The 13,432-nt window shown below is 44.6% G+C and overlaps 1 protein-coding gene across 10 annotated transcripts in view; it reads left to right on the top strand.

Annotated features, from left to right (window-relative positions):
- EFCAB11 (EF-hand calcium binding domain 11) overlaps positions 1-13,432 on the top strand; it is a 162,425-nt gene that overhangs the window by 45,851 nt on the left and 103,142 nt on the right. Inside the window, exon 6 of one of the 10 annotated variants that reach the window (XM_090033891.1) lies at positions 12,765-12,838. The exons of 8 other annotated variants lie outside the window; for them this stretch is intronic. In XM_090033891.1, coding sequence (XP_089890017.1) covers positions 12,765-12,792 — 28 coding nt within the window. In that variant the 3' untranslated portion in view covers positions 12,793-12,838. Of the gene's footprint in view, positions 1-4,783; positions 5,252-12,764; positions 12,839-13,432 lie in introns of those variants that run through there. One more of the 10 variants, XM_090033892.1, reaches the window with a different exon arrangement.

Below are 13,432 nucleotides of genomic sequence, written 5' to 3'. Positions count from 1 at the left end.
TCTGCACCATGCGTAAAGATCTGCACCTGCTGCTTTGGCTCACTGGAGGTACCACTCCAGGCAGCTACCTCACGCCCTTCTTACGCGAACACTGGCGCAAACGCCAGCGTGCCCTTACAGAGCATGCCGGTTTGCGCGCACTGTTAGTGCACGCTGCCCGGGCACAGCTCAGGAGCGCAGCTCCCTGTCGGTGAGCTAAAAGGGGTCCAGTGGGCTTCCCCTCTGGATCTGTCTCAGCTGTGCTGTACCCTCTGCCCCACTTACCTTAGGGGGAAATCAGCTGTTGCTGCCCCCTCCACTGTCTCCTCTGCAGCTGCTGCCTTCGCTGCTGAGGTAAGGTGGGTACACGTGTGGCATATGTGCACCCTGCTACCTCCACTCTTGCTTCCCAACTGCCCTGTTAACTAACGCCCAGTTAGTTTGACCTTAATCCCTCGTAAATTCCTGGAGAAAATTATCAAAGAATCCATCACACATCACACACAGGCTAACTGAAAGCGGTATTCTGAAGGATAGTCAACATGCTTCATTACAGGCAGGTTGTGCCAAACCAACCTAATTTCCTTATGTGATCAGGTAACTTGCCACCTAGATGGGGGAAATGAGGTTGATGTCATATACTTGGACTTCAGAAAGGCCCTTGACCTGGTGTCCCATGATGTCCTCCTGGTTAAGTTGGGAAAATGCGGCCTCAAATACTTTACAGTCCAGTGGCAAGGTAACTGGCTCTGTGGTAGGACCCAAGGGTATTGATTGATGGAACTGAGTCATCATGGCGGAAGGTGACCAGTGGCATCCCTCAGGGTTCAGTTCTCCTACCAGTGCTCTTCAGTATGCTCATCAACAATTTGGATTCAAGTATTACAAGAAATCTGGCAAAGTTCGTCAATGACACCAAACTATGGGGGAGCATGGTCATTCTGAAAGACAGATGGGTAAAGCAGGCTAACCTGGACAGGCTCTTGAAGTTGGCAGACCTCAACCTAATGTCGTTTAGTACAGAGAAATGTAAAATGCTCCATCTAGGACTAAGAAATCCACAACACACAGGCTCAGAAGTGCTATGCTTGCCAGCATCACAACTGAATGAGACCTGAGTGTCATCATGATTGACAGCAAAATGAACATGAGCCACCAATGCGATGCCATAGCTGACAGAGCTAATCAAACACTGGCATGCATCCACTGAGGCATCTCAAGCAAGGCAAAGGATGTCGTCTTTCCACTGTATTTGGCCTTGGTGAGACTGCAACTGGAGTACTGTGTCCAGTTCTGGGTGTTGCACGTCAAGAAGGTTGTGGAGAAGCTTGAGAGAATCCAAAGGAGGGCCACATGCATGATTAGAGGCCTGGAGACCAAGACATATGAGGAGAGGTTGAGGGACTTGGGATTGTTCAGCCTGGAGAAGAGAGGACTCGGAAGACTTGGTGGCAGCCTATAAGTATCTCAGGGGCATACATTGGTGTTTGGGGGAGCATCTATTCACCAAAGCTCCCCAGGGAAGGACAAGAAATAATGGGCACAAACTGATTGAAGATTGCTTCAGGCTAAACATAAGGAAGGCCTTTACAAGCCAAGTGCCAAGGGTTTGAAACAGGCTCCCCACAGAGGTGGTACAGTCATCCACCTTGGCAATCCTCAAAAAATGTCTTGACACCCATCTTGCTGGGGTCATCTGATTCTAGCAGTCTTTCCTGCCCAAGTGCAGAGTGGTTGGACCCAGTGATCTGTAAGGTCACTTCCAGCCCCTAACAACTATGAAGATGAAGTTGCTAAAAGCTTTGCTTAGGTAAGGGACATATTAAGTGAAGATTGAACAGAGCTCTAAAGTATGACTTTATAACAAAAACTAATGACACTTTCATATTTTAATACGGCATTATGTGGCTACCCAGCTACTGGCCTTTGCAGGAAACAGTAATTTGCCATATAAATATGTTCAGTTAGTTGTTCCATAGCTGATTTATGTTGATCACACAAGAAAGAAAACAGGGTGGATTCAAAGCTTTTCCCCCGCGTCTCAGGCCAAATATCTAAAAAGGGCTCTTTTGGCCTAAGGAATTGTCCCTTTGCTTATTAGCAGTCAGTATTTGATCAGAAGCAGTAAAGGCCTCCCTAGTAGACAGTTAAGATATGGAACCATGTCTCTGACAGCAGTAGATTTACTGATTACTGTGCCTCCATGAACATATGTACAAATTCTGTAGACCTAATCTATTAAAGACTCCCAGGTTGCATAGGCCCATTGAAAGAAGAAGCATGGTCAAAAGATAAAACTTATGCAAAGGAAACTTATTTGCTTAACACCTTCCCAAAATAGTTCATCAAGTCCTTGTAACTTATTCATTGTTTCTTTGCCTTCATATTTTCCTTGTATTGCATGCTGGACTTCCTCTTTGGCCCTGTTGTACAGCCAGCATCTAGATTTTTCCAAAATTTGCAGGCAACTGAAAGCCACAGTGCTCAACCTCCAGCCTATTGGCCAAATGCAGCTCACAGAACCAAAGGCATCCAACCTGTGGAGCTCCCCATGGATCAGGAAAATTTGACACTGGGGGAGCAATGACAATAAATACAGCCACCCTTTCTCACTGCCAAATTCCCAAACCCCGAGCCTCACATAGCAGGTTGCAGGCCGGTCACACCCTCTCCCCTCACCCCATGGCTTGATGAGGTTGGACTACACCCCTCTTCCTGGGTGGCATGGCACTGGGCCACACCCCCTTTTTCCCCTGCAGAGATGAGCTATGCTCCCACCCTCCCCCTATGGAGCCAGATTGGAGCTGGGATGCCCCCTTCCCCCCTCTGTGAGGCCACATGGGGTTCTGCTACAACTGCCCTGTGCCAGATTGGGACCATCAGCCAGATATGGCCCATGGATGGCCTTGGTACTGCCCATTTGGCCCACCAGCCAAAAAGGTTGAGCACCACTGTCTTGGAATATAAGGATTTCATTAGTCGTAGCTTAAAATTTAAGAATACTGTTCATTTCAAAGCTATTTTCTTTTACTTTTTTCCCTGTTTTATTGGCTCAAACTTAATCCACTATATCTGTGGATGTTTCAAAGTTGCTGGTAACTGGTAAGCCACTATTGCCCTTCCCTTTGGGTTGCCTCCCTCAATGCTCTCCGGCCACAACGTAATGTTTGAAAAATGCAAGAAAAGAGGAAAGGGGAGGCAAGATTTTCCAGTTATCCTTAGTGTTATGGATAGCAGTGAGGATTTTCACAGGGCTTCACCTCCCCGACACCCTGCCCTTTCCCTGCCCATGCACGCACGGGTCCATGATCTCCTTCAGCCTTGTCCTTATAATAAGTGTGATACGGTGACTGGTTATTGACCAGTTATTCTAGTCTCTTGCTTGCAAGGAGCGACCACTAATAGCCCATTCCTTATGGGTTTACAACATCCACCAAATCTTTATTACCCAATAAGTTTGTCACCACTGGGTCTTTTCATAATAGGCCTTTATTTCCTTTTTTCACCTTTGGCTAAATATCAGCATTCAATTGATTTTATTTCCCCATATTCATCAATTAATAAATTAATCCATGCTCAACTCTGTCCTTATTCTGTGTCTATTAATTAGCAAGCATTACATGCTAATTCATACATATTTATAGTCCATCCAGTTACCAGACATAACACTATTTATCAACTAACAAATTTCCCAGTGTCTTGTCAATCACTCTTCTTATATTTTCTCAACCCACCCAGTTTCCTGATCGATACATTCATTGACTCTAAATTCCTATAACCTTTATCCCAGGACTGACTAGCCTGTGGATCAGCTTCTCAGCCTTTATTATAATTAATTCTTTTATGTCTTATGGATTGATTAGTTCCGTTTGAATCTGTTGCTCATTTAACTCATTGAGAGTAAGACTACTTGCCTCCAGGGTTCTCAGTCAATTAACCTGGTTCATCATTCTCAGGGGACCCTGTGGATTGTTGGACTCACTAGTGGCAGTAGCTCCCTAACCTCATCTGTGGTTCCCCTTGCTGCCTTTCTTGTAGAGGTATTCGGTCTCCCCTTACTCTGCTCCGGCTCCAGCTCTGGCTTAACATCCCAGTTCCTTTTGTCAGTCCCGTACCTCTGCACAGCATACACGAGCTCTGGCTCTCATGTGCTTCCCTGCTCCAACCCAACTTTACCTTCCAGCCGGGCCTCCCTTGGCCAATGGGAGCCAGCTCCGGGATCCCACATGCCTACTTTACCCCAAGCGGGGCACATGGGCCATTAAGTTTGCCCCAGACGCCATTGGCTCATCTCTGCCATTCAATCAGTCTTGCATTCCCTGGTTGTGTCTGGGTCCAAAGAAGCACTCTAGTCAGTAACAGGGCCTAGGGACAGTGCCCTGTTACAGTGTCATTAACATTGAAGCAAATTCTCTGTTTTAACTAAAGCTTGACTTTAAGGATGCTGTTGAGAGAACCATAGACATTTTTCTTTGAATTTTATGTAAATAGCAATCTAAACATTTGGCAAGACTGAACTGAATTCCACTCTTTAGGTGCTGTACAGTTACAGGGATGTCTTGGTTTAATAATCATATTTAAAATCATCCTTACATTAGTAATAACAATTTTATTATTTAAAACTAAACTCCTCAATGTCAATACTAATTGTTCCTCTCCCTCTGCTTCTTCCATCTTGTCTCATTTTTCATGACCTATTATCCCCTCTGCTTCTCTAGTTAAAGCCATAAACTTTGATTCATAAACTTCTTGATTCATAAACTTTTCCTGAAAAGAGTTTGCTGTGTTCTTTGTTCTCTCTTAGCTCTGAGTACCCTCTAAACTAGATCCTCAAGGTTACCTGCACGGAAGAGTGCAATGAAGGGATGGGGAGAAGAAGTGAAGAATGCAGAGACAAGCCTTCTCTAGTCATAGCTAACAGCTACAAAGGGAAACTTAAATTAAAAGCTGGTGACTAAATGACAGTAAAAATGTATTTAAGTCCTTACATGTATGTCTACTATAGTGTGATAAACAGGAATATGAGTATGTGTATCAGATCAACTCCTGCAGGGAGACAAAAACATATTGAATTGTTTTGTTGTATTATAAACATAGTGACAAAATTTCTCCCAAAAGAAATACCACAGGATTACTGAGTGACTGAATGAAAGTGTTCTGGACTGTAAATGACTGCAAACTTCCTGTTTTAAAACATTTTTCATAAAATGATTGCATTTTTTTACAACATTGAGGTTTTTTTAGAGATGTATATTTTATTTTAATTTTTATGTTGTTGCTATTTTTGTATTTGCGAATTAGTTTTAAATAAAAAAAATCATCCTTTAGGATATCTGTTGTCAAATATGTTGGCAATGATGTGAAATTAAAATATAGGCTTGCCAAGGTCTATTTCTGAAGAAAGGTTACATCTCAAAATGCACCACAAATATTAACCAATTTAAGCATGGAAGGCTTTCTGGAAGCCTTTGACAATAACCTCCAATGAGGAAATTTAAGGAAAGTAGCCATGAGGTGAAAAGTAATTCTGCAATGGAATAGAGAGTAAATAATACAGTAAGTTAAGTTAGGTCAGTTTTTATCATCACAAAGGTTTGAGCAGGATAGTCCAAGGGTTTATTCTAGGGTCAGTGAAATTCGGTGTATATTATTGATCTGGAATAGGAGATGAACGGTAAAGTAGTAGTGCTTACAAATGACACACAATGATTTACTTCAGTCAAGACTAAAGAAAACATTGAGGAGTTGTAGAAGGACCTGATGAAGGCAAGGGGGAAGGCATAATAGTAGATAAACTACAGTTTTGACAGTGGAAGGTAATTGTCCCAGGGAGCAACCAAGGGGAAAAACCTGGGGAGCAGGAATGGGGTGGAGAAAGGGAAGAAAGAAAGAGACACAGAAAGACTCTCAACTTTAGCTGGAACCGTGATGAAGCTGGAAGTGGCGGCAGGACCCGAGCGGCTTGTTAGCCGCGTTTTTATGAAGTCGTGGCCAGCTGATGGCGGCAGCTGCAAGAGCTGGTCGGGGGAGTTAAAAAGGGCTGTGGGCGAGGAGAAAGGGGAGAGACCAGCAGATGCGCCGGAGGGGGAAGCTCTCTCAGAGTCCTCTCAGAGTGTAGGAGCATGGGGGTTTGCAGCCAGCAGCCCTGAAGAAGAGAGTGAGACCTTGAAGGAGGAGGTTGCTGCCCACATGGAGGCAGGAGGCAAGAAGGCAGAGCCAAGATATGGAAGCAGGAGAGAGCAGGAGAGCATTGAGACCTGGAGATGTCCACAATGGGTCAGGAGAGGCAGCAGGAGCCACATCGCCGGATCAGGTGGAACCAAAAAGAGCTCAGACAGCCCCAAGGAGGAGTCATAGGGGGAGACGCGTTGAGGGGATCCACCAAGAATACAGTGCATCCACAGGCTTGGGAGAGAACGAAGGGGAGGAGGAGAGGGACAGCATACTGACCCAAACCGAGTCTAGGCTTGGCAAGGACCTTAGAGGCTGCAGCCGGTGGCAATAGGGCAAGGACAGTCAGCTGTAAGGAGGGAGCCTGTAGTCAGGTTCCTATAGCCCACTAAGAAAAGGGCGCCAAGCCCCAGCTATCGGAGGGATGTGGCCGAAGACTGCCAACATTCATCAAGGTGGGATGTAAGGGCAAGGTAGAGGGGAGGAGGAGCCTCGCAGAAGATTGTCATCCCACGGTCCCTTGCACAAGAAACGCTGATAGTCAAACCCCACCACTGAGATAAGATCAGAGTCGTGGCAGGAAAGATTGGGGAGAGACGATTCGGGTCAACGACGCCAACTCGTCAGGATCACAGGGACGGACGGGCGGACAACCCCGAACATCCGGGGATGCATAGCATGTGACCGGATGTTCGAAACCAGACAGAAAGCTCTAGCCACCTGGTCAGACTGGAGTTCCTCCTGGGTCTCACCTGCCATGACTTTGTTGTTTCACTAAGTTTGGGGAGGGATGATATTCACCCTGATCTGACCCTGGCTGCAGGTGTCCCCAGTGGAATTCAGCTTCAAAAAAACTAAAAAAAAAAAAAAAATGAAAGAAAACTTTCCAGCAGCAGGCTTAGCTTTTGCCTTGCCTGTAGGCTGCTGGCACTTGCAGCTCCTTCCACACAGCTTTTAGCAGCTTAATCAGCTAATTGAAAACCTGGCAAGTTAATAAAGCTGTCTTTGGGTGCACTGGGAGTTCTCTCCACAGTGTGGTGATCTTCTTTTCAGGTAACTTGTGGCTGGGGCTGTTGAGCTCCCGTGAAGAGGTGCTGTCAGTCCCTTCACAATGTTATACTCTCCCCAAGAATATTTCTGTTCATTTTCAATTACTCTAAAATAAAAAATATCCAAAATCAAATATAGGATTTTAGAAATGGGAACAAAACTATTAAAATTCAACCTGAGGGGTTGCTAATTTTGGTGCACTAGTAAACAGACAAATCAGAATGGCCATCATAGATAAATGCAAAATTATGATTGTTATAGATGCAGTTAATTTGGCACTTCTGTGTATTTTTTCTCATTGTACAAGAACAAAGGAATACTTAACAAATTTAAATGCCAGGAAATTTTAAGATGGTTAAATGAAATACTTTTCTTTTTTTACACAATGGATAATTAATGGTAGTGCACATTTCACAAGATGTAATCAAAGGTCAAGAGCTTAGCACTCTAGAAGTTTAGACATTTATATAAATAATGAGAATATTTGGAGTTACCTTAAACAGAATAAAAATAAAATTACACAGGATGTAAAACGTCATACTTTATGATTATAAACCAGTTACTAGCTACACAGAGGTTAGATTAAGAAGAAAATTCCTTTATGAACAAGTAATTAAAGAATTTGCTACTCTTTCATTTGACCATTTGGAGTCCATGTTTGTCTGATATGCCTGGGTCTAGCTATTTCTTGCAATAGCAAGAAATATGATACTGTGCCATGTGGAACTTTGGATTGTTGTAGTTATAAAATCCGAAGTTCAAGAACCTCTCTGAGATACATAAGTGTTACACCAACTTGTACAGGACTTGTACAGGCATTCGCCTTTTCCTGGGAGAATTGTTGTTCTCCCACTAAAAATCCTGATTGTATAGACATTTAGAATCTTCTTCCAGAGCAACAGTGGCCACTCCAAGAGAAAAATAACCTGGTGGAAAAAAAGGAGAAATAAATGACTCCTGGGAGATTTTCTCCTGGGAGAGCAAACTTCTTACATGTAGATTCTGAGAGAAGCTGCGGCACTATCCTTCAGCGTCCCCGCATGCTTTGCTTCCAGCCCCACCACCCTAGGTCCGGGGATACAATATGTCACTTGGGCTGGACTCTGTTGCTTCCAGCCAGGCAGGGGGCCCCTTTGCAGTCCCCTCATTGTGCTGCAGGGACACACAGCCTACAAAACAACCTGGGTCAGCCAATCAGGGCTGCCCTGTGCAATACTGTCCTCTGTTGCCAGGCAGAATGCAAGCCTGCAAAGCAGGCCAAGATGTGTGCACAGGGGCTTGGCATTTAAATGTCTCTTCAGGTATCTCTGAATTAGTATTTCTACCAGGAAAACAAACCTGAGAGAATTCTCCCAGATCATTTGAACATGCGTATACAACCAAACATTGTGTCCATGAATTTTAAAATAATTAGTCTGAAAACTTTGTTCAAAGTCAGGGCCTTCCAGCTTGTAGGCAGCTGAGGGCTCCAAACAATATTAATTGCAAGTGACACAAGTTGCACTCCACACCCATAGATGGGTGGGCAGGCTACTGAACTTTGTTGAAATCATGTTTAGGAGAGAAGGGAAAGCTAAAAAGTGAAAACATCTCCAGCCATAAGTCACTGATCCCCTGGAGCCCCCAAATTGTGCGCTCCTCTCGCCCACTCACCCACTCCAAGGCATGCTGGGATCAGTACTCACTCCCACCTGTGGTGTTGGAGCCATAGCATTTCAGTGCATTAAAAGTGGCTTTTGTACCTGGGATGTTGACCTGTGACAGTTGTGAACCAGTTCCCAGTCCATGGCATTTTGGAACGGTTCAGTTGTTATGTGTGTCTACACCCATGGGGTACAGGTAGAATAGACAATTAAAATGTTTCAAATGCCTTTAAAAGCTTCAAAAGGCCAGCTCTACAAATGTGCATGCCCTTTAAAATGTTTCAGAAAAGGCTTCAAAATAGTACGTCTAGAAAAAGTTGCACTGGAGTCTGCCAAAAATAGTTTGTTTAAATGTCAGTTGAACACCAGAATTTTTTTGATCAAATTGGGTATACGGATAAAGTTATGCAGGAATATCTTGTCATTTCAGGATGACTAAGGGGCTTTGAATTTAGTGCTGCTTTTCATCTTTCTTGCTCCTGCTTTTTTTATATTTTACATTCACCAAAGACTTAAAGATGACTCTCCAAATAAACGAGCCACCTGTTTAGCAAAGCATTCAAACATAATTTGGTTTAATTGACTTCAGTGGACTGGGCTTGTACAAATTAATTAGGGAATTCATGATTTTTTTTTAATAAATGCTGCTCTGAATTGGGACCTAAAGAAAGTCTTTGAGATTACTCTGCCATAGTTGCACAACAAAAGATCTGAAATTTTGATTTAGACAATGTAAAACTCCTGAGAAATATTGATGATGTATGTGACATAGACACAAATTGAACTTGAAGCATATTCCATATCCTCAAATCCTACAAATACATTTTTCTTACATCATCATAGGTATTGTAGAAAATTCTTTTTCTTTCCAAATAAATATTAAGTGCATGTTTTCTTAATGTAACAGCCTTCCCAATACTGATAATTGTTGTTTAATATTTATATTGTGGAAGTGCATAAAGGCCAGAGCGATGTAGGGGACTTTATTTAACTATTTCTTGCACGAACATAAATGATGACCACTGCTGCAAGGTATTAACTAGGGCTGTGTGAAGCTTTGGTCCCTAATTCAATTCAGTGAAGATTCAGCCTGATTCAGTGGCTATATCTCTAAATCCAAATTGAATCATTGGACCCTTTAATCTCTCTGAACTGAATCAGAACCCTCTGAATTGATTCGGGGAAATTCGGAAAGATTTGGCAGTTTGGGCATGGACACAGATTTAAATGTTTTTTCTACATACCTTTCCAGGTAGCAGGCAGCTCGTGAGTGCTGTGATGCTGGGGCGCCTGCAGTGTCTCACAGAAGCTCAGGGGACTCCCTAGTGCACTTGGCAGCAGACCCAGAAGTGGATCAAAAGCACTGCTGTTCCACTTCCAGATCCGCCAGGGAGCACGTGGGGGGGGCCCCCTCACCCCCTGGCTCAGTGACTGGTGGCTCCTGGGTCTGGGGGACACCCAGGGTCCCCCCGTGGCCAGTTGTCAAGCCAGGGGAGGGGGCCCTGCACGGTTCCTGTCAGACCTAGAAATGGGTTGGAAGTACTTCTGGTATACTTCCAGGTTCATCACTGAGCATGCAGGGCCTTCCCTCCCTCCCCCCACTCCTGTGGGATGCTCCATCTGTCCCAGCATTGCAGCATTTGCAAGCTGCGCCTAGTACCTCAAGGTATGTTGAAAAAACATTTAAAGCTGTGTCTATGTCCTAATCACTGATTCTCTGAATCAGCATTGAAACTTCAGATTTGGATTCAGTCAAATCAAATCGGGGACAGTGATCCAAATCAACAAATCAAATCACTGTCCCTGATTCAGGCCGAATCCAAATTGAATAGGGCCCACTTCACACACCCCTACTATTTACAATTTTGAGTGCTCCTCTATCATTTCATTGTGTACTGTTAAATACCATTTGTTCTCTGAAAAACTTAATGCAGCACTGCTTTTTATTTTGTTGGTATCCACAATATCATTCTCATCAGTACTTATAATATGCTCACTTAATTCTGTCAGACATTGTGAGAAGCAACAGCAAAGAGTAGGTGTTAGACATCATCATCTATGATTACTCCTATTTCCTTCTGCCCCTTCAAACACCCTTCTCACAAGCGCCTGTTACAAAAAGAAGTGGCCTCATTGTTTCATTTAGGAGCCATAGAAAAGGTTTTGGGAAAAATAGGAGAAGAAGCTTTTACTCTAAATATTATTCCTAATTTCAGAGAAATAATAGAAGTCTTTGCTTAGGTTTCTTAATTCTGGGATTGGACAGATTTACAGTATTGTTTGCCTCCACTTTTCCATTGCTTCAGGCTCAGAACTGATTTTTGGCTTTTGACTTGCACATTGTCATTTACCCAGGCTGAAAGGAAGTAGCTGAGATCATGGTGGGGACACAGAAAAGGGCTTACTCCTCCAGGTATACAAGATTGTTGATATGAGCAGACCAACATGCTGGGGTGGGCAAAATACAGCCCACAGGCCAGATCCAGCCCACAAATGGACATTGTCCAGTCCGCAGTGGGTCTCAGTCCTGCCTGGCCCAAGCACCGCCTGGCCCGTGGTGCATCCTGCCACCCCTTGCACATACAGAGAGGCTGGGGCAGCTTCACAACTGGATTGCTTTTCTAGGCAGCCCAGGTGGTGGTGGCTCCTTCCAGCTACTGCTAATGGCCCTAGTCATGTGGTACTGGTGGGGACCCATGTGCACAGCCCCAACCCTGAACTACTGTGCATCTGCTCTAGACTTGGCCTAGTGGAGGGGACTAGCTTTAGACCAGCCAGAACCCGCATGCCCCATTTCTGCTCTGGACTCGCCTGCCCACACTGAGCAGTGGCAGCAGCCAGGCAGAAGCTGCTGCTCAGAGCAGGGGGGAAAGTGGCCCCTCCCCTTCACCTCTGCCAGGCCCTTCTTGCCGCAGCCACCCAGAGCTCACCCAGGATGCCCTGCAGCTCCTCTGCAATGCCACTGCTGCCCCGCTGGGTAGCCTTGAGGCAGTGATGATGGTGGCAGAGGGGAGCTGCAGGGCAGCCCAGGCATGGACTCCCAGTGGCTATAGCAAGAAGAGCCTGGCAGGAGTGAGGGGGAGGAGCTGCTTTTCCCTGACTCTGTGCAGCAGCTTCTGCCCAGCCACTGCCATTGCTGAGCATGGGCAGGCAGTATGGAGGAGGCGCAGAGCAGGCCAGGGTTGGGTCTGTATGCAACTTGCACACGTTCATCATGTATTATTAGTGGTTTACCTAACTCGAGGAGGTGGCTGGCCCATTTCACGGGCAGATTGCAAAGCTAGCCACCATTTTTGTGGGTTGGTTGTACTGCCACCGTCACCCCTCTGCCTGAGGCATACGCAGTGGCCCTGCTCCTCACCGCTGATTGGCTGTAAGGGGTACACATCATATAGCCCCAACCCTCACCATCAATTGGAGTGGTGGTCACATGGCACAGTCACATGACAGACATCCCTCTCAGCCAATCAGTGGCGAGGAGTGGGGGTGGCCTTTTGGAGCCCTCCTTTGTACCAGCAGTCCCCCCTCTCCTTTTTCCCCCCAGTAGGCTGTATGGCTGGGCTGCAATACCTTGAGGACTGCTGGCTCCCTCTGGGGAGCCAGCATTTTATTTTCAGTAAGATTTCTTCTTTATTTTCACTGATTTCATGAACATTGTCCACTTTTGCAGGCATTGCTAGATTTTGTGATTTCCACAGGTCCCTACATATTACATGTTGGACATCACTGCTAGATCAGAGGCTAAGTTTGGGAGAGCAGTACTCCAGTCTTTATATAAATGATGCAGCCTATCATGCTAAGATGACACTGCTTGCCAATCAAGTACAGTGGGATATTCACTGAGCGTGCTTGCCTGCCAGTGTAGCTGAGATGTTATTGTCATTGTAGATCCTCTTACCCACTTTTCATCCCTCCTTTCAGGATCCTATGTCAAAATATTTGGAATTGAAAGGGAACTGAGAGAGGGTCATAACTCCTCTCGCTCTTATGGCATCCTTTGGAACACAAGGAGACATGGGGTATGTGCAGCTCAAATAAATATCCAAATAATATGAAGCTCATACATGAGGTTTATGCTTATACCCACTTGTCACAAACCAGCTATAGTCTAAAATATTCATGGAACTTCATAACTGTTTTCTTGAGTTCGTTTAACTGATACAGCAAACATAGTCTCTATAAGTAGCATCAAGCTGTATTTACCCATATCGTTGTTACGTCTGCATGAATTTTGGTATTTGATATAAAGGTAATTTTGATATATCTTTATAATTTAGCTAACACTGTTTAGTGGAGCAGCGATTAACTTAAGCATTCCTTGCCTATTCACACACTGAAAATTAGCAAGTGTCTTGAGTATGTTTACTTTCAGACAATGACAAATTTACATTTTAGAAGAAGAGACCCTTAAGAACACCTGGCAATTCAGACTACTCGGAAGGGATGTCTCTCTTCCGAGACACTGTCTCACACTTAATTTCCGAGTGAGGAAATTAAGTGTGAGACAGTGTCTTTGGGATATAGCTAAAAAAATGCAAATATTATCCTGGTCATATTCAGATCAGGAAAGAAACTTCTATTTGTGGGAC

The sequence above is a fragment of the Crocodylus siamensis genome, chromosome 2 (genome assembly GCF_052110815.1).
Source record: "Crocodylus siamensis isolate JL-2025a chromosome 2, ASM5211081v1, whole genome shotgun sequence".
In the NCBI taxonomy this organism is placed as follows: Eukaryota; Metazoa; Chordata; order Crocodylia; family Crocodylidae; genus Crocodylus; species Crocodylus siamensis.
This window is presented reverse-complemented; position numbering and strand designations above follow the sequence as displayed.